Below are 22,882 nucleotides of genomic sequence, written 5' to 3' on the forward strand. Positions count from 1 at the left end.
AAAGATTTCTTAGTTACAACACCAAACTCACCATCCATAAAAGAACAAATTGACAACTTCAACAAAATTTAAAACTTATGCCCTTATGTATCTGTAAGGGGCTTATATCCAGAATATGTAAAGGGCTCTTAAAAGTCAAAAGAAAGAAGATAACCCAATAAAAGCATGGGCAAAATATTTGAACAGATGCCTCACCATGAAAAGATGTGCAGCAGTGTTAGGCCTTACAGAACTGTAAATTAAAACCACAATGAGATACCATTAAACACTTACTAGAAAGGCTAAAATTAAAGAGAACACCATGCCAGGGCACCTGGGTGGCTCATTCAGTTAAGCATCCAACTCTTGATCTCAGCTCAGGTCTGGATCTCAGGGTCATGAGATCAAGCCTGATGTTGGGCTCCATGCTCAGAGGAGTCTGCTAGGGATTCTCTTCCTCTCCATCGCCCTCTGCTCTTCCTCCTACTTGCACTTGCGCTCACACTCTTTCTCTTTTTCTGTCTCTCTCTCTCAAATAAATTTGAAAAAACATACCATGTCAAGTTCTCACAAGGATGTAAGGGTCTAGAACTCCTAATATACTGCTGGGAATGTAAAAAAACAAACAAAAACAAAAAACAGCACCATCACTTTGTAAAACAGCTTAACAGTTTAAAAGTTAAACATTCATAAACCAAAGACCTAGCCTTTCTATTCCTAGTTTTTTAACTTAAAAGGAAATTGATATTCCTGTTTTATTTTTACTAGTCAAAAAACTGGAAACTACCCAAGTGTCCCATCAACAAATGAATGAATAATCAAATTGCAGTGTAACCATACAGTAGAATACAACTCATCAATAGAAACGAATGAACAGTTGATAATATTCAGTATCATGGATGGATCTCACAGTAATTGTGCTGAGTGAAATAAGCCAAGCAAAAAAAAAAAAAGTTTACAATACTGTATGACTCCACTTATATAAAGCTAAAGAAAATATAAATTAACCAAGGTTGAGAGAAAGCAGATCATTTACTTGGTGATGGGGGTTCGAGAAGGAGTACCTAAATTCATTTCTACAGCATTATTCTAACCATATCTTGAGTGAAAACATGAGCAAAATGGACAAGTTATTTTTTCAAATTGACAATTTGTTTTTATTTTTGAATTTAAGTAAAAAACATAATTTTAAAGAGGTGGAACATATGAATTATTTCAGTTTAAACAATTTATAATTGTCCTAAGCACCTTAATATTGTAATTTATAAACAAACTGCCAAGTACTCACAGTACAAAATTTTTGACAGTTGAATTATTTAGCCTCTCTTAAATGTCATACATTCAATATTGAAATTTATTGCTGTGCGCATCTTGGAAGATATTTATTTAGACTCAGTATTTTTATAACATAGGGTTTTCTTAATCAGAATTATTAAAATCTGATTATTTGATGTATTAAAAAGTTTTGTGATAAAGCACATATATTGACCATTCATGAAATCAGTCCTAAATTTTACACCGTAAGTTTGTTAACATGATGAGTGAGATCTAAGAGTCCAACGTCAGACAAGTATATTCATATTTTGTATATTCATATTTTGGGATAGTTTAAAAGTTCCAGATACTATTTCAGACATACAGTTTACTGTTATTAGATGTAGAAAGATACCATAGAAAATACAAATCTATTTTAGATTTCATCAGCATTATTAGTCATTAAAATTAATCATTCTCAGTAAATTTAATGATAGGTAAAATCCTTATTTAAATACAAGCAAAAAAAATCTGGAGATACTATTTAATGTTGTTGTAATATATGTTTTTTTTAATATCAGTATTTCTCCCCAAATTTTAATACTGAGACTACAGACTCTTAGAAATCCCTACTTTTAAACTTCCTTTAAACATAATCTATTGTATTACTGATCTATTGATAAATGATTTCCATATTTTCTAATTTGTTTCATATTTTGTGTGAAAGGAGTTTTTCTCTTTTAGTTTTTTTTACCATTGGGTGTCTACTCTTGGCACTTTATATATTCATTATTTTTAATCCTGGGAACATTCCAGGGGTAGGTATTATTATCTCTTCTTTTTAAAGTTGAGGAAACCAGTTCTCTGAGAAACTGATTTGCTGAAAATGCCTCCGTGAGTAAAAGGCAAAGATGAGAATCGAACCCAAGTCCACGTGGTTCCAAAGTTCATACTCATTCTAGTCATTCCTACACTATAAATGACTCTGTTTATAAATGTAATCTGTTTTTTTTATATTTCTTATTTTGCAATTGTAAAATTGTAACTCATTAAACACCAAATAAATTAAGAGTTGTAATAAAGAAAGGGGGGGTAATCAGAAGGGGGAATGAAACATGAGAGACTATGGACTATGAGAAACAAACTGAGGGCTACAGAGGGGAGGGGGGTGGGGGAATGGGATAGACCGGTGATGGGTAGTAAGGAGGGCACATATTGCATGGTGCACTGGGTGTTATACACAACTAATGAATCATCGAGCCTTACATCGAAAACCGGGGATGTACTGTATGGTGACTAACATAATATAATAAAAAATCATTATTAATAAAAAAAAAAAAAAAGTAAAATAAAATTACTTTGTTAAAAAAAAAAAAAGAGTTGTAGTTCTAAAATAAAGTTTAAAATGCATATCTTTATACTATTGTTATATGTCATGTTACTCTTTTGATTTAGCATAAAAGACACTTGAATGGTAGCTGTTTGCCATTTTTGTTGTATCAATTTAGTACATATAGTTTAAATTGCAGTCTTTTGTAGTATAATATAAAAATAATTGGGAATATGCCTAAAATCAGCTTTGTTATATAGTGTAATGTAAATTTGAATTAAATAATAGTTATCAGTATATTCTTTAGTCAGTTTTAGCAAGTTTGATTTATTGACTTCAGGAAATTTTTCATTCCAGTTTTATTCCACTTTGTAGAATTTCAAAGGAAAGAAAATAAAATGTATAGGCTTCAGTCCACTTCAACATTATAAATGAAACTTCTGTTTATATTGTGTTAAAAATTTTCTATTCCCATTTATAATCTGGTTGGAAAAACAACATTAATATGAATATACTTAAAAGTAAAATCCTCGGACATCCTTTATTAACTTTCTTAGCCCAGCCCTAAAGAAACTAAAAAATACATGCTTCATCTTCAACTATAATCATGTAAAACCAGATACAGCAGAACTCCTACCTGGAACCAATAATGTACTTGTCTTTTGTATCATAGCTACTGCTCTTAAGTGGGCAGAAATGCAATTCCAAAGCCTCACTATACTTTTATTTTGATTCTAAAGCTTCCCAGAGCTGCTTTATAAATAATTTTGCTGCCATTCCTCTCTTAGAGAAATTCCTCTTCCCTCTCTATGTATTATTTACAAAGTCAGTAACATGCCAGCAACCTTTCTTGTCTCCTGAGTTAGTTTTACAATTTCTGTGAAGAAATAGTGACATTCTCTGAAGAATAGTGACAGTAATTTCAGACAGTACAGAAAGAAGCCTCCCATCTCCCTGCCATGTTGCTGGAATTCCAGGTGTATGTTGGCATAATTCTCTTCCTAGGCTATGTTTATGAAAAAAGAAGTTGATGTGTCTTTCTAAATTACTAATTTTCTGACTCAGCTGAAAGTGATGATTCCAAGACTGTGTATCGTCATCATTACACTAAACTTTTCAACTTACTAGTAGCTTTTCTTCTTTCTAATGTAAGAAGACTTAATTACTAATCTAGTTATCAATTTTTGATAATAAGAATTATGGGAAAATTTTGTCATAATTGGAATCTTCTTACAGTTAAGTGAGATTATCGTCTTTGCTTGAAATGTAAGGAAAATAATCAGCCAAAGTAGCAAGCAGCAAGTTAGTCTTAGTAAATTTAGTCTTAACTGTTTGACTAAGTCAGTAAGTACTGGATCTAGTCACTTGAAATATGCTCATTAATTGTTTGTGAATCTCAACAGGTAATGTTATAAGCTTAAGTTAGAGTTTACAGTGATGGTTTTGTGAATTATAGTTTAGTTTCCCTGTAACTTTACCAATTACAGTTTGTTTTGATTTTAAAGGAGATGTTGGGTGAACTCTTCACTCCTCTAGAAGCACCTGAAGCACCAAACAGGGGATTCTTTAAAGGCTTATTTGGAGGTGGTGCACAATCTCTTGATAGAGAAGAACTGTGTAAGTTGATTTATTTAATTTGGATATTGTATCTATAAAACTGAAACATTCAAGCCATTTAAATTCTTCTTATATGTATAAATTCTGTTCACCTTTTTCCTCTTTGTCACAATTAATATGTCCATGTTTTGAGCAAAAATACATAAAAGTTTTTTTGTGTCATTCTAACCCAAATTGGGGGAGCATTTTACTCAGGGAACCGAGATCAGAATAGCTTCAGGTGATTAAAAAGGAGTATTCACAACTTTAAATGAATAGTTTGGAAAGTATTTTATTTTCATTAAATGTGATCCTTATTATTATTTCAATTCTATAATTTACCATAATTGATGATCTTAACTTTGAAAAAGTTTTTAACCTAAACGTTTATTTTACAAAACCTCCAGAACTACTATCATTACACCAGAAGGTGATTTAAGGTAGCAAAATATGGTTTATTTACTACCTTCCACATAATTGGCACAGAGTAGAAATTGGTCCTTGAATGAGCTAATGCGTCAATGATTGTTTGACCTTTCTTTCAAAAAGAGCTGTTATCTGTCCTTAATTTTTTTCATTTTATTCTCTTTCTGTTTTATTCTCTTTCTCCAACAGAATGTTCAGTTTTGCTAAATTTTCCTTTTGTGTTTGTTTGACTAATTAGAAAAACTGTAAGATTGAATATCAGTAAGTAGCAGTGCAGTGCAATTTAATTTTCAAAACTTACCCAGATTATTGATCAGTCATCTTGGTACTGAAGAACAGTCAGTTTTCATTCATTTTTAAAAATGAAGACTGTTGTTTAAGTTATGGGGAACTGATATTTTGGAATAACATTCTCACCAAGGATAATTAATAAAGTTACACAAAATTCAAAAAAATGTATATATTTTTTTAATTCTTAAAAACATCAAAGAGCTAACAGTATAGTAAGGACATGGGGAAAGATGGGAACCCAGAGTGCTGAGTCTGACAAACTGAGTCCACTTTTACCCTGGAGTACTTTGCTAATCTGAAGCAGAAGGATGAGATACTAAACTGTGTTCATACTCGCAAGGTGGGCTCCTTGAATGGGCAAGGGTAGGGATCTTGTTATACGACTTCTCCTCTTTGCAAGGACCCCAAAGTCCACAGCTTATGAGTAGAGGTGAACTGGAAATAAATCAGCCCTCATACACACAGACTGAGCTCAGCTTTAAATTATCTGAATGTCCCAGAAAACTTTCAGCCTTAATTAAGTATTTTTTTACAGACTGTCCAAGTCCCTAGCACTTGGCAGAAGCAAATGAAAATATTCTCTAAAGGAAGATAACATATTCCAAGTCCTCAAAGTATTTGTAGAAATAATTTTTCAAATATGTTGTCCAAGTTAACCAGGAAAACTAGTAACCAACACCATGAACAATAAAATAGAAAAGGCAGAAGAAGAATCACAGGTACTTCAAATATTAGAATTATCAGATATAAACAGTAAAATAGTTATGTATATTATAAGTTCACATTCACCATGCCTGAACATTTTGTCAGATAACTGAAACCTATAAAAATCGGTACAACAAACGTGTAAAAAACTAAAATGAAGTTCTGGAATTGAAAGATTCAAAAAACAAAAATAAAAACTGAGTGGATAAATTTAACCACAAATTAGACTAAAGAGAAAATTATATAGTTTGAAGACAAATAGACCATCTAAAATGTAGTACGTAGTACAGAGAAGCAAAAAAAAAAAGATGTAAAATACAAAGAAGATAAAAGAAATAAAAGTTGCAGTGAGAAAATCTAACATATGTTAGACTTCTCAAGAAAGCAATAGGAAAGCATGTAAAGAAGAATCAATATATAAACATATATGGCTGGAAAATTTTCAGAATTGATACCAATTCACACATTCAAGAAGCCTAATGAATTCCAATGATTTTTTTTTTTTTTTTAATTCACAGCGAGATGGGTGTCTGGGTGGCTTACTCAGTTAAGCGTCTGACTTTTGGTTTTGGCTCAGGTCATGATCTCAGAGTCATGGAATTGAGCCCCGCTTCAGGCTCAGTGTGGAGTCTGCTTGAGATTCTCTCTCTCCCTCTCCCTCTTCCCCCTCCAACTCACTCTCCTTCTCTCCCTCTAAAATAAATCTTAAAGAAAAATTCACAGCTGGATATGTTACATGAAAATAGAGTATATCAAAGACAAAGAGAAAAATCTTCAAGGTGACTAGAGGAAAGTGAGGCATTCTTTTAACAAGCTATAGACTGCTCAACAGCCGAAGATAGAAAATATTCTTTAGGAATGAGACATATTTAGACAAATGAACAAATGAATAAGACTTGCCATCACACTAAAAGGAACTCTAAAGGATGTATTTCACATAGAGGGAAAATAATCCTCCATGGAATGTCAGAGATGTAGGAAACAGTGTTTTAGAAAGAAAGTAGCAAGTGCATGCATAAATAACATCTTTATAGACTGTAAAGCAAAGTTGTATAGTATGTGTATACACATATACACGTATGAATAGTGTAGCCCCCCAAAAAAATCACATAAAATCAAGGGAGTCACAAAGGGTAATGGATTTAAGGTGATCTGAGATCATGCATTTTTTGGGAGACTTTAAAAATATCTAGTATCATTAATAAGTTAAGGATGCATGTTAAAATTTCTAAGGTGACCTCTACAACCTAGTATATAACTTCCAGGTGAATAGCAGGAAAATTACAATCCTTCCAAAATAACGCAAGAAAGGAAGAGAGAAAGAATACAAAACAGGTGAGATAAATAGAAAGCACATAAAGGACTGTAGACTTAAATATAAATAACCGTAGTAACTATGTCCCATTTAAAAGGCAAAGATTATGCAACTGAATTTAAGAAGAAAGAAATGTACATTGTTTATAGAAGACATATTTAAAACAGAAATATTAAAATTTTAAAAGATAGAAAAACATGAACACAAATGAAGAATCAGCTGGTTTAGCTATATTAATATCAAAATGTAAACATTAAGGCATTATTGAATGCACCTTATATTTTCACTTCAAAATATATAAAAAACAAATACATAACCACTAGAAGAGACCATTTCCCAATCATAGCAGGGGAACTGCTAATATGCCCATTGATTGAGATATAAAAGCAGACAACAATAAGTCTTATAGTAAAGGATACAGAAGACATAAACAACACAATTAATGAACTTAAATCTAATGAACAGATATATAACATTGCAGAATACATTCTTTTCAAACACCCACAGGATGTTCATAAAACATATTTTTAGGGAAATTACATATGTATACTGAATTATTTTGGAGTAAAATGTCATGTCTATAATGAATTTTGAATATTTTAAAATTTTACATGTAGACACTCACACATAGCAAAAAAATGTTATTACCAAAATTAGATCACGAGTGTATGGATGTTTATGATACAGTTCTTTTACTTTCCTATATGTTTAAAACTTGCATTTTAAAAAGTTGGGGTTTAAGTTGACCATATGTTAAATGATTTTTAAAAAATGAAATTTCAAAGGATTAAAATCAATTAAGTGTTTGTGATCTAATCACAATGCAGTTATGCTTGTAATTAATAACAAAGCTAATTTTAAATCCCCGTGTTCGAAAATTAAGAAATAAACTTTTGAATAACCCATGTGTCAAAGAATTCATAATCATTGGTATGCATCTAAAGTAATAGGGGATTATGCTAAGTGAAGTAAATCAAGAAGAGAAAGACAATTATTATATGGTCTCATTTATATGTGGAACATAAGGAATAGCATGGAGGACATTAGGAGAAGGAAGGGAAAAACGAAGGGGGGAAATGAGAGGGGGGGATGAACCATGAGAGACTATGGACTCCAGGAAACAAACTGAGGGTTTCAGAGCGGAGGGGGTGGGGGGATGGGTTAGCCCAGTGATGGGTATTAAGGAGGGCACAGTATTGCAATGAGCACCGGGTGTTACACGCAAACAATGAATCATGGAACACTACCTCAAAAACTAATGAAGTATTGTATGGTGACTAACATATAAATAAATAATTAAATAAATAAATAAATAAATAAATAAATAAATAAAGTAACAGTGGTATTTATAGCCTTAAATATATATACAATATTATTAGAAAAAACAAAACAAAACAGGAAAATGAGTGAACCGAGCAGGCATTTCAAAAAGGTAGAAAACACAGCAAAATAAACTAAAGAAAATAGAAGATGATAAGGTAGTAATGACTTAGTAAACAAATACAAAATAGAAAAAAAAAATCAACAAAGCCAAAAGTTAATTCTCTAAAAATCTAATAAAATCAATAAATCTCTGGTGAATCTGAGGGGGAAAAAAAAGGAAGGCACAAGTAAACACTATCAGGGATGAAAAAAATAAGAGAATGTGATTGCCCTAGTTAAAGCATCAAAACCAGCAACTTTGTTGAATCTGTTTTTCCGAAGCCATATCTCTCTCTCTCTGCCCATAGCTGGAAAGAGCTCTTTGCTTGTGATTATATTGGGTTCACCTGGGTAATCTGTCTCCAGCTCCTTAACTTAATCACATCTACAGCTGTTCCTTTTCCTGTGTAAGGTAAAATAATCATAGGTTCCAGGAATTAGAGTGAGGTCATCTTTTAGAGGAATGGGGGCATTATTCTGTCTACCACAATCATAACAAAACAAACAAAAGAAGTCAAATACTTAGAAATAAATCTTAACAGAAGATGTTTAGGACTCTATGGGGAAAACAGATAATTCTATAATTTTGTTGACAAAAGTTAAAGACCCAAATAAAAGAAGTATACTATGTTCATGCAGAAGATTCAGTTAAAGGCATCAATTCTCCCAAAACTGATTTGTGCATATGCAGATATACACTTAATGAAGTCCTTATCAAAATCACCTTCCCCCCAAAATTTTATAACTGATACTAACCTTTAGATGAAAATACAAAGGGTCTTACCTCTTCTCTTTAGCCTTATATTAGAAGTTTTAACTAGGACAATTAGTCAAGAAAAGGAACTAAAGGTCATGCAGATTGGAATGGAAGAAGTAAAAGTCTGTATTTGCAGATGACATAATCTTGCAAATGAAGAATCTTAAGGAAGCCACACACACACACACACACACACACACACACAAAATACAGCTAACAAACAAGTTCAGCAAGATTTCAGGCTACAAGATCAATATAAATAATTTCATTTCTTCTATGCAACTAGCAATGAACAAATCATATATTAAGAAAACAATTCCATTTATAATAGCATCAAAAAGATAAAATACTTAGGAATAATTTAACAAAAGAAGTGTAAAATGCACTAAAAACTTCAAAATATCATTTAAAGATATTAATTCATAGATAAATGGATTGACATCCTATGTTCATGGATGAGACGACTTAATATTGGGAAGAAGGCCATGCTCCCCACGTTGGTCTATGCATTCAACACAATCCCTGTCAAAATCCCAGCTACTTTTTTGAAGAAAGAAACAAACTGCTCCTGACATGTATATGGAAATGGAAAAGATCCAAACAGCCGTACATACACAGAAATTTTTTTAAAGAAGAAAGTGATGGAGAACTCACATCTTTCAATTTCTGAAGTTACTACAAAACTGTAATTATCAAGATAGTGCAGTACTGGCATAAAGAGAGATGCACAGACCAGTGGAATAGAGTTGAGGATCCAGGAATAAGTCCATACATGTATGGTTAATTGATTTTCGACAAGGATGCCAAGAAAACCCAAAGGTAAAAGAATGGTCTTTTCAGCAGATGGTGTGGGGACAACTGGATATTCACATGCAAAAGAATGAAGTTGTATCCTGCCCTCCCACCATTCACAAAAATTAACTCAAAATGGATCAAACCTTAATGTAAGAGCTAAAACTATAAAAGTTATAGAAGAAAACAGAGATAAAAATCTCTGTGACCCTAGATTAGGCAGTGGTTTCTTAGGTATGACACCTAAATCACAAGCAACCAAAGGAAAAAGTAGATAAATTGGATTTCATTAAAATTAAAAAAGAACACTGTCAAGAAAGTGAAAAACCAGATTGTGATAAAATATTATCAATCATATTGGATATATCTGAAATCTGATAAAAGTGAAGAATCTTACAACTTAACAATAAGAAGACAAATAACCCAGATTTTAAATGGGCAAAGGGTTTGAGTAGACATTTCTCCAGACAAAATATACAAACAGCCAATAAACACACGAAAAGATATACATCATTTCTCATTAGGGAAGCAAGATCAAGTATCACTTCACACTAGGATGGCTGTATTCAAAAAGATGTTTGCAAGAATGTGGAGAAATTGAAACTCATACATTGCTGGTGGAAATGTAAAAATGGCATAACCTCTTTGGAAAACTGGCAGTTCCTCAAAAAGTTGAACATAAAGTTATCATGTGACCCAACAGTTCCACTCCCAGGTATATACCCAAGAGAATTGAAAACACATACTCACACAAAAACTTGTACAAATATTCATAGCAGCATTATCCATAATAGCCAGAAAGTAGAAACAACTCAAACGTCCATCAGCTGATGAACTGATAAACAAAGTGTCATATCTCCATACAATGGAATATTATTTAGTCATCAGGAAGAATGAAGTGCTGATACATGCTACAACATGGTTGAACCTTGGCAACATTATTTTAAGTGAAAGAAGCCAGATGCAAAGGCCACATATTGTATGAATCCATTTATATGAAATGTTCAGAGTAGAACAATTTATAAAGACAAGAGTAGATTATTGATTGACAAGGGGGGTAATTGGGAGGTGACTGCTAATAATTAGTGTGGCGTTTTTGTTTTGGTTTTGAAGAAAATGCTCAGGAATTAGTGATGATGGTTGCACAACCTTCTGAATAAACTAAAAGTTACTGAAGTGTTCAGGGGCAAATTTATGGTATGTGAATTATATTTCTCATGAAATAAATGTATGCTGAGGGAAGAGGGAAAATCTGACCTCATTCTTTAATATAATTTAAGACTTTTGCAGTAATCTAGATATTAGGTAATCAAGGTCTGGATTATGTAGGGAAAGGAAGCAATAAATTCCTGAGATCTTTTGAAGGAAAAGGTCTATTTGTAAGTGACAAGATAAATGGAAAGAAAGGGATGTAGCATATCTACAACTTATGGAGACTGAAATAGAATAATGAATAAATTCATTTTTCTTCTAAGCTTAAGCATAGTATTTAAAGTATGAGAAAGCATGGAATAAATAAACTAAATCATCTTTAGTTTTTTGAAGACCTAATAGTTATTTTTACTGTTATGTAAACTGGTATCAGTATGCCCATTATTCATTGCAACAAATAATTACTAGTCCCTTTTTACACAAATTTTGTTACATAAACTAATACAGAGTAGAAAATTAATATACGTTCTGGTTTTGCATGTTTAAAAAACTAAAAATTATTAAAATGATATAAAATTAATTATGAAGTGAAATATATAAATATTTCAATTACATTGTTACTCCACCTAAAAATTGTGTTTTAATATTATATAGTAGGATTTTTATATTAAAATTTTCATTTGAATTACTTTTTCACTTATCAAATCCATTCAGTTGGAGAATCATCCTCAGGAAAGGCCTCAAGGAGTCTTGCACAGCATATCCCTGGCCCTGGCGGCATTGAAGGTGTGAAAGGAGCAGCATCTGGAGTTGTTGGTGAATTAGCACGAGCCAGGTTGGCACTAGATGAAAGAGGGCAGAAACTCGGTGATCTGGAAGAAAGAACTGCAGCTATGTTGTCCAGTGCAGATTCGTTTTCTAAACATGCTCATGAGGTATGTCTATCAAACAAATGTTTAAACAAAATAACTAGGTAAAGCAAGTATGAAAATTGTTGGATTTTTTTTAGTAGCTATTATATTTCTACACAAGAACTTTCATTTATCCTTTGTACAATTGCAAATTCCTGATTTTTGCCACCAGAGGGAGCCATTACAAGACTATGTTGCAGTAGCCTTTGGTCTCTCACTGAAGTTTACAAATTATGAAGGAACCCGCTCACCTTCAGGCTTTTTGTAAACAAAGCCAATGATTTTTCAGCTGTTTTTAGGGAATGCAGAGGCCTCATATTTTACTACTAACTTGTAAAAAAGGAAATAATTTCCCTCTCTTGATTCTTTAGGTTGATCTAAATAACTAAAAGTGGCAGACATTTTTATTCAAATAGACAATACTAAATCTATCTGTAGACAGATTTACACAGAGGATGAATGAGATGCATTTTTGCAACAAATTCGTCATGATGAATGCAGAAGTCATGGTGGACCTTAGAAATGGATGCTGTAAAAAAGGGATCCGTAGCTGGCCTTACAAGTATGCTTCATTGGCCAGAATAGTAACACTTTAAAAAACTGACCTTAAAGGCCCTTAGGTAGAATATACATCTTCATTTTGACACATAGGTCTGCCACTGCATGATGCTTTACACTGGGCTACTTCACGCACTTAGTTCCTAGCCTAGCCCTTGAGGATATTTTTAGTTTGTTATCTGAAGAAAACATATTCAGGTTATTTTTATATTTGAGTACCCAGTCTATCAGTCATAGCTCTTCAGATTTTTCAATCAAAACTCATCTTTTCCTTGCTCAGAAATACTGCCACTGGAATGCATGAAAGAGGTCACTTGACCTGGGAGAGATTTGTCCAGGGCTTCAGAGAGATTTGGAGATCCCTTGTGAGTCCTTGTACTAGGCTAATACACACCTCAGATAGAGGCTAGTGACCTTGGTCGAGAATTTTGTTGGCACAACCCTGCATCTGACTATGATCTCTAATGCATCTAACACTTCAGCCAATTCAGAATATAGTCACACTCTAAGTATTTAGCAAAGAGCTCAGAGTTAAACTGATAGCTTTTCCCTTCTACCAAACGATGTTTGTGAGCCATATTTGAGAGTCTGTGAAGATGATGTATTGAGGTGGTTAAGCTCACGGGTTCTTAAATCAGACAGTGTGGGCTCACATCCCACTTTCACCATTGTGTTACCTTGGGTAACCCATATAAGCCTTATTTTCTTCATTTATAAGATGAGAATAATAATCTCTAACCCATAGAGCTGTGAGGACCAAATGAATTCATGTAGGGAAGCTGTGCCATATGGTGCCCATCGCCGAGTAAGTGCTCAGTAAGTTTTGGATGGCAGCAAGAGTACTGTTTTCAACCTTTTATTCACCAGGTTCTTTAACCATTATTTTTAGTTCAAATCAGAGAACTGAAAATTACCTTATTTGTAAGGTATTAGCTTAGGTCACCAAAGAATATACTGAGCCAAAGTTTAATATTGTCACATTTCTAAAAAAATAAGAGAACCTTCTAGGCTATAGTTCTTAATAGTTATGGTCTTTTCTCTAAATGGAACAGTTCTTACTTACTGCTTTCAATATAAATTGATCAGAAGTAAGCAATATAGTAACACTGTAGAATGTTTCAGGGTGATACAATGTTTTGGAAAAATATAGAAATCAATTACAAATAAATATTGTCGTTCCGGCATTTTTAAAACATTTTTGTGTTTTCTCCCCTTTAGATGATGTTGAAATACAAAGATAAGAAGTGGTACCAGTTCTGACAACCCGAAATCCAACTCAGTCTAACTTCAGCTGGAAGGAAAAAGAATTTTCCTTTTTTATTTTATTGATTTCACTTTAGGAAAGTTAACATTAAAAGGATTGTTCGACACTGGATACCGTTCTTTCCTAGCACAATCATGCACTGTTTTACCTCAGTCATGTGGCTTGAACTGAGGAGTGTGGCACACACTCAAAGTGGAGTATGTGGTGTGTGCGGCTATGAGTTGGCAGTTTGGGAACTAAGCAGGTCACGTGTTACAGATGAAGAAACAAAGGGGGATGTTGAGACCTGGCAGGGACGATTCCTGGATCATTCCTGTATTAAACTCTCATATGCCAAAAGATTCTGTGCTGTTGTATCTGCCATCAGTGTTTGACCTCTTTGAGGGAGAGGCAATAAGTCACAAGTCCTGAAGCTGAAATAGTTACGTTTGTGTCATTGACTGACTTATAAACAGCTGTCTTGGGCTTTCCCTCCCTTAAACTGAATGGTCATCAGTATCATTAGTGAAAAAGAAACAAACTGTTTGTTACCATCACTTTAGACAGATAAGCTGAATGGTGGGCTTTAAATAATAAAAACATACACATAGTTGACTTGTGTATGGGCTACTCTTGGATTCTTGTTATTGTATATTTGTGTTTAGTCCATATTTTGTCAAAAGCAAAACAAGGCGATACATCACTTTTCATTGAAAAGAAAAGTGTAGAGCATGACTGAACTGCTCATCATTCTGGGAGTTTCCATGTAGTGGCTATACAGTGTGGAAAGTGAGAAAAAACCTCCATTGTGGTGAGGAGAATACTTCAATGTCCCTTGTCCTTGTTCTCATTAATTCAGCTAAAGGTGGATTTGACCAAAATAGTTAATGGTTAAATTTGTAGAAATGTTGAAATTGGCTAAGTTTTTAATTTTGCTTGAATTTTTATAAAATGTTTAACCAAATGTACCTTTGCATTATTTAATTAAAATTGCTAAAAAAAAATGTTTCATTATTTCAGTAAAATGCTCAGCTCCCTTTTTAAAATGCCCTTTATTTGCTAACAGTTCCAGTACACTCAGGTGATGAGCCAATTAAATCTTAGTGCACATGCTGTCGCATGGAAAATTACAAGCATCTGTTGTCAATAATTATCTATATAAGAGTCTAGTCTGATGACCTACAAAATATTTTCTGTAGAAATATACTATAAATCTGTACATGTCCTTTCAAGGTTTTAAAAAGCCAAAAGGAAAGGAAAATATGTGCATTTTTGGTAACTAAATTTTTTCTGTATTGGAGTATAATGCAAACGAGACCATTAGTGGATAATAGATGATCGGTTCCTAGAAGAGCATTGCAGACAGGGGGGAGATGACTTAGTAGACCTGGAAGTAAGTGATCTCGTAATACAGGCTCATCTGAGGTGACTATTGGTGGTTCTTAAAGCAACGAAGGAAGAGCAAAATAGAAGCATTACACTTACTATTAATGAAATTTAAATATTTTCTTCTATAAAAATTGTTTAAAACAGTTTTCTTTTTTCATTAAGAGATAATCAGAGCACAAATTGATAGCAAACTTGATGGTTGTTTTTTCTATTCCATATGATCATTAAAGGTATAGAACACCTTAATTTCACACAGTCTGTTATGCATCTTTTCCTCTTTGTTCTTTTCGTTAATAAAGCTTTTATGTTTACATTTTATAATGTGCAGTATGGGATACAAAAGTTTACATTAAATTTACTTTGACTGTCATTAGGGAGGGACTAAATATATGTGATAGAGATAATTGATCGAGCCAAAATAAATATTTTAAAAGTAATCATTTTCAAAAGGTTTTGAATTTGTAAAAAATACCTATAGATAGCATGTTTCTGTTTAGTTAATGTCAGCTATATGATGAACTCAGCACTTTACAGATGGCTTAATTTGTATCCTATGTTATCTAATTAACCCGTTGTTCCATGATCTGTCACAGGAAGTATTAGGCCCTTTTTTAAGGTACAGTTTTGAGAATGTCATCAATAAAATCAACAGTTACGGATTTGAAGTTGAGAAGCATTAAGTAAAATAATATACTGGTGGATTCCCCATTATGTGGAAGGGCATATTAGCTCCAATTATTTAATTTGCTGTGTTACTTTATGTTAATTGTATATCAACTTTATTTCTATGGTCATTTGTCCTGTTGTATATAAAATGAACTAATCTTGTAATTATTTTCAAATAGAGAAGTAGATACATTTATCTGAGATGGATTTTATAAGAAAATGTTAAATCAATATTTTGAGTTATTTTATTTTGTTTTTAAATTGATCTACAGATTATGCACAGCAAACCTAGAAACTCACTTAGAACTAGAAAGCTTGAAGTATTTTTGAGAATAGGAAATAGCTTCTCCGAGTTCTACTTGATTCAGTCTGTAGATAAGAGACAGTCTGCAGTAATAACTAACCCAGGGAATTTATTGTAATTTGAGAGATAACATCTCTATTTTTTTCTTTTTAAGTGCAAAAAGTAACAGTCACCAGCAAGCCAGGATTTCAGGAAAACAAACCAAAAAAAAAAAAAGTCAAAAATAGAAAATATTAGAAAAATGAAAGATTTGTGAGTGCTTCCTCCATATCCTCATTTGAGAACATTATTCTTTGTTGCATTTGTCCTTGGCTCTAAAATCATTGAAGTATTCATTAATTAGCAGCTTGTCAATAGGAAGTTGTTTCCCCATATGTTCCACATATTCATTTCACTCTTCAAACTAAAATTCATATGTGTTTAGAAAGTTATTTGAAATCTTAATACTCTGACAAATTCTGTATATTACATCCAGTTGAAGGTTCGCATCATCTTAATCCCCTGGGTTTGCATTTAAATTGTACAAAGTGTTTCCAAAAATGGTTATAGATATCACTGAGCTACGATTGACTTCTTAATTTGCTTTTCTTTATGGATGTGAAAAAAAAATGCTGCTACTTGTCTATGTTATGTGTAGTATATTACAATTTAAGTACAGTACTTTATAGTAAAGAAAGAAGCATTTCTTTTGCTTAGACCTTCTTAATTGTAGGTTTCTCTGAAGTTCTTTTGTGTAGATATGTGAGTGTTTTAAACAAGTCTGAAAGTGTTACACATTTTTAGGTTACAAGAGGTGGTGGGGAGACTGCTGAGGAAAGGGAAGACAGGGGGGACCCCCACAGAGTGCAAAGTTTTACCCTGAGTTCCAGATTCCATATATGTTTTGCTGAAGGCATTTTCTCAATGACATTAGAAAAGCTATATCCAAAGGTAGATTTTTTGTGGCAAAGATTTGTTTTACATTTTAACTTTGGGGATTTTGTTTATTTGTTTTTGCAAAATAAAGAGCACTGAACTTTAAACTTGAATTTTTTCTGCACTTTTTTAGGTAATGAAAACTTTTTATTATCATTTAATCCACATTTCTCAGTTAAAATTAAGTGATACATATGTATAAAACATACCAAAATCATGAATATGCTGCTAGCTGCACCTTAAACAATTAAACTGGTCATAGTCTTAAAACCTTTAATAGGGCTTTATATAGTTTTCAAGGAGAAAAATAGTAAAATCATTTGCTGTATGTTTCAGTGTTCTAAGGTCTTAAATTATTGCAACACTTTCAGATTTGTTTTAAGATCATACAGTAACATGTTATATTTATACATACTGCTAGAGAATATACTTTTAATTTTAAAATGAAATTTTTATAAATGTACTCTTTAATTTTAAAAATGGTGAACTTGTTAAGTTTAAGTCAAAGTACTTAAAAAGTATGTATATTATCCATACAAAAAGTTATGTTTTACGCTTATAATAAGAAATATTGGTATCTCATATCGAGATACAATTAATTTTAGAGAATCATACATTATTCAAAAGTCTTCACGCATTGACAGGAAAGATAATCATTATTTTGGTTTAAAAAACCCTCTATTGAGCATTTTCAAATATTAATTTTATTTTGGGGAAAATGCCCACAACAATAATTGCAAGATCTTTCTCACTAGCTGCAGCTTACTGTCGGATGCCTACCTTAACTATTGTTTTAAAATATATATATATTTAAAATAGTTTTCCAGGTATTTTCTTCTACCTTTTTTAAAAATAAATTTCCAAAAATGAAAACAGAGTTTATGTATTTTTGTCAATGAAGGTTTTTATTTTGTAGTTTATAGAATTTGTTCCTTATCAGTTTGATACTTGATCACTATTCCTAGACTTTTTAATCTGTATTTACTTTGAAAAAGAGCACTTCTCTATCTTAAGTGTCCTCCTTTTTTTTCTTTTCCTTTTTAGAGTGTTTGTTCTCTTGGTTTGAAATTTATGCCCACAAATGATTTTTTTTTTCATTTGAAAATGAATGTGAAGATACTGTTTACAGCTTTTGTTAATCACACTTTTCATCACTGATCAATTGCTTGTAAAGTGCTATGGGGATTATTTTTCCTGTGAATATTAATGATCTTATTACTGCCACTGAAGTTTTAAAAGTTCTGTGGACAGAAAATAGTTGTAACAAAAGAACAAAAATTAAAGGGAAAACTTTAGTTTACCTTTCTCAGCTGAATTAAATGGTTTTAATAACTTCCCAGTTACCAGGGTTATAACATGGCTTTTTTTTTTTCAGTTATAATACAGTTTTAAATTACTAGGCACAATTCATTTACAGATTGAGTACAGTAGTCCAGGGCTACATGTAATTGCTCTTTTTATTGCATATTGCACTCTTTACATCAGAAAAATCATGAATGTCAGTTTTGCTGGTATTTTGCAATGAGGCTCATAATTTAAATTAAAATTTTATAGTGTATGAGATGTAAATAAGTCAGTACTAATTTATTGTAGGTTGTTTGGCTCAGGCATTTAAAATGGACATAGGCTAATGGCATGGAATCCTATTTGATTGGGAGTTTCATTTTTTAAAATATACTTTTGCTAAGTGTTTTGTGTTGTTCGAACTTTGCTTCAACTCAAGACAACGTGAAGAGTTAAAAACAGACTCAACATGTCAGTAGAAAGCAATGCAAAGAGAGTAAATCATATTTTAAATTTTTTTAATTTTTTTTTTGTAAATAAATGGTACTGTGATACTTTAGGTGTGACCTCTGCTTACATGGTAGTTAGAACCAGAAAAACATTTCTTTCTAGTTATACTATTGGTTCATTGTAAATGCATCACCAAAACAATATTAAAAAGAGCAAGGATAAGTTTTTCTAACATTGTCCACTTCAGGGGCAAGCATGCTTGGTATAGAGCTCTAGCTTGTGTCTACCTTAAACCCGCAGGCAGTTTTCAGTTGCTGCACTTTTTTTTTTTTAATTTTGCTCTGTCCAGTAACTATCTCAAAGGTAATTGCTGGAATATGTATTTTAAATACGGTAAAAAAAAAAAAATCTGTGTACTGTTTCATTTTAAACAAAAACAAAAGCACTATTGCAAACACTAAAAATGTGTTAAACTTTGTAGTTATTTTGCATTCCTGTACTTCACAAAATGTCATCACAGCAAAAGGTTTAAAATTAGGTAATGAAATATTTTTGTAAATAAATACCGTTAAGCTGGTATTTTAAAAAAATGTATTATAATGTTTCTGGAAAATGTTCATATATATGTATATGAATGTCTCTTTATGCTGAAGGGCTCTGATTGGGCAAAATAAAATACTCTAATCTCTCCTGAAACTAAACAAGCCCTTTTTTCTGGAAAATCTGTTTTAATTTTTTCTCTGAATTATGGAATTAATCCCATTAGTTTAACCTAAGCAAATAATAGATAAAATAGATTTCTACATTTGCAAAGATAAAGTCAATTCGAGTAAGACAATATTTTTCTCAGCTAGGTGGGCTTTTTGGTAAAAGTCACCTCCCCCGCATCGAGTGGGGTGAGATGCCCTACTGTAGGCACTTAACTGTAGATGAACACGTCTTGGCCTGTGGTGTGTATGGAATCCCCTGGGTATCTTGTTAAAAGACAGATTTGGATTCGGGGTATCTGAAGGGTCTGACTGCATCTCTAACAAGCTCCCAGGCAGTACAGATGCTGCTGGTCTGTGGAACGTACTTTGAGCAACAAGGATGTAGAGAATTTCCGTAACTGGCATTTTGCCAGTTAATAGTAGTGCCCAACTACTTGTACCAAGAATGAACATCATATTAATGGATTTAGAATAATATAACTCAAAGAAGACCAAACAGTACTTATTGTTTCCATTGTATTTCCAAGCAACGAATATGGTAATTCTCTTATTAAATTGAAGGTTTACTTGATTTTGGAATCTATGATTTTACTGCCCACATGGTGGCAGTCATGTCTCACCTATTGTCTGAGCCTTGACCAGGCGTTTAGAGTAGTATGTAACGGGAAAACCAGACATTTGCAAAGACTAATTTTCATTATAATTAATTTTTACTCAGAGAATTATTAAAGTCTTGGATATGGAACAGAAAAAAAATGTCTTCCTAAGCTATTGGTTATAAAGTGATGTAGAGCATTTTGTAGAATGATCTAGTTTGTTATCAAAAATTACAGTGTTTTTCCAGAAAATCTAGGCATAAAGTGATAATTTTAAAAACTAAAGAAAGATTGTCTTCACGTCTCGGTTCATGGTCTTTTAAAGAACCTCAATCAGGGTGTGTACTGTGTAAATGGTACAGTGCCAGCCACCGTTTTATAGAAACATACTTGTCACTCTTCACAGGAGTTTATAGGAAGATTCTGATTATTTTTCATTACTTTAAAGATAATATGATTGCTACATCATTGTACTTTTTTCAATTTTTGTACAAATGTGATCTTTTAAAGAAGAAAAAATTGCTCCAAGTCATTTTATTTTTTCATATTTTATCTGTTTCAAATCAATACTCAATATTCACTTAAAACTTATGGAAATATTCTAACCCTTAATTTTGGTCATATTATCTAATTTTTTACTATTTATAAAATAAAGCACCATAGTTTTTCATAACTGCTTTTTAAACCAACATAAGATACATATTTCATTAATAACAAACTTTCAGATAGCACAGAAAATGTTAACTAGCAAAGAAAAGTGGAGAAATATCAAACACCGGTTCTTCATTTTCTTGTCTGTTGCAATTTTCTGTCATCCATGGAAGACCTAAAGTTCTGCTTAACAGATATTCTGAGGGACAATCAACAGCTTTATGATTTCAAAATGAGTGTGTGTGTGTCTTCCCAAACAGAAGACCCCTTTGTGCATCTCTCCCTGATATTTATCTCTGGATCTTCTCTCCCTCCCTTCCTACCTCCTGCAGTTCAGTTCTGTCCCTCTATCCCTGATGCCTGTCACCCCAAATCTCATTACTTTTTAGTGTTTATTTTAACCAAACACATTTTGCCAATTTAGGGGTGGGAGGGAATACTTTAATTCTCAGACGGTTCCCTCCTAAACACTGGGTGGGTTTGTAAATAGTTTTTATAAAAAATAATGCTATCCCTATTCCTTGCTATAACCTCCAGACATTCAAAATCTAGGCAGACAAATCAAAAAACCAAAACAGTGTAGCACACAGAAGAAGTGCACTGAAGCAGAAGTTTCGGAAGCTAAGCCCAGGAGGATGGGAGGTAATAGAAAGCACCGTGCTGGCAGCCCTCGGGTCCTGTCCCAGCCACTTCACGAGGGTGTTGAACCGGATGTCTTCCCTTTCAAGACCAAAGTGTCCAAGAATTCATGAGCATGCATTATATGCATGGGTCTAAAAGAAGACCACATTTTAGAAAAGGTTACCCTCTATGTTCCTTTACTAATAATGTGACTACAGAAACCATTAGTCTAAGCAGGGATTCTCCAACCTGAACATCCAAATCTTCCCGGAAACCTTGTTAAAACACAGATTGCTAGACTACACCCCCAAAGTTTCTTACTAAGTCTGGAGTGGGACCCAAGAATTTGTATTTTTAGCAAGTTCCCAGGTGATTCTGATGCTGTTGGTCCACAGATCACACTTTGAAGACCCGATCTAGAGCAATGCTGGAGAACCAGTGTCCCTTTTATCGCACAGGTATTTTGGACGTTTCCTTCATGATGCTCTAATGAAGCTCAGATAATATACTTACCTATACATGTAATCTTTTAAAATCGATATAATGTTCTAATACACTAAAGATATGAAATGAATGCGGTTTATAATTTTTAAACTGGATTTCAATATGTAAATCCCAAGGTTACACACTAGAACAAAAACAACAAAACTTCCCACAAATGTACAAAACACTACCAATAGGATGATCCCCAGCACTCGCCTCCACCAGCTACCATGTGAGCTAGTGGTCCAGAGAGTAAGACCAGCAGTAGGACACATCCTTATTCATATCTGTTGACATCCAGAGGGGCTGTCAGAAAAATGTTCATCAAGGTTATGCCATGATGTATATAAGAAAGTATAGAAAAGAAGTCTTGACTTAAATGCTAGTTTGGATTTTTTGTATATTTGCATTAATCGCTCTTGTAAATTCATGTTCCCTTTCCCTTACTTAATCGATGCTTTTGAACTGGTCAGAGTGGATAGGAGAATAGGACTTCATAAATTTGTGCCTGAAATTCACAAATCTCAATATCTTAACTGGTGTGGTTCTCCTAACAAAAACTCCTCTTGATAAAATAGATTACGAATCCATACAGAAGATTCTATTACATAACCTTACTAATGGTTAGTCTATTGGAAACGTTACTCCTGATAACCAAAGCTCAACGAGCGATTATTGGTTAGTTGTTAGACAAGTAGAACTGCCTTGTATTTTATTCCAGGTTCATTAAAAGGGGGCATTATCTACAGCCCCTTTCAACTGCCAAGCCTGAAGGCCAGGACTCCACCCTTGAGTTTCCTAGGAGTCACTCAGCCTCTACTTGCCTGTTTCCGTGAGTGTAAAACTAGGGTCTGAATACTGGTCTTATCTACCTCACAGACTTGGAGGGATATAATACAATAACCTCTGAAACTCATAGAAAACAGAATTAGCCCACAGACACAAGGCTTTATGATCTAAAGAATAATAGTCTCTCAGAAGCTCTGTGAATCAGAAATATATTTGGGTAAGAAAAAACAAGTAGGAAATCTTGTATCAGGATCAGCATATCAGGGAGTATTAAAAGTGCTATAATGAGCATA

General features: G+C 32.9%; 1 protein-coding gene across 5 annotated transcripts in view; it reads left to right on the top strand.

Moving 5' to 3' along the window:
- STXBP5 (syntaxin binding protein 5) overlaps positions 1 to 19,329 on the top strand; it is a 164,277-nt gene extending 144,948 nt beyond the window's left edge. For all 5 annotated transcript variants that reach the window (XM_045805295.2, XM_045805297.2, XM_045805298.2 and 2 more), the window contains 3 exons: positions 4,069 to 4,180; positions 11,734 to 11,954; positions 13,707 to 19,329. In XM_045805295.2, the coding sequence (XP_045661251.1) occupies positions 4,069 to 4,180; positions 11,734 to 11,954; positions 13,707 to 13,748 (375 nt within the window). In that variant the 3' untranslated portion in view covers positions 13,749 to 19,329. The remainder of the gene's footprint in view (positions 1 to 4,068; positions 4,181 to 11,733; positions 11,955 to 13,706) is intronic.
- Positions 19,330 to 22,882: the final 3,553 nt, after the last annotated feature.

The sequence above is a fragment of the Ursus americanus genome, chromosome 11 (genome assembly GCF_024610735.1).
Source record: "Ursus americanus isolate L20-20 chromosome 11, mUrsAme1.1.p, whole genome shotgun sequence".
Lineage (NCBI taxonomy): Eukaryota > Metazoa > Chordata > Mammalia > Carnivora > Ursidae > Ursus > Ursus americanus.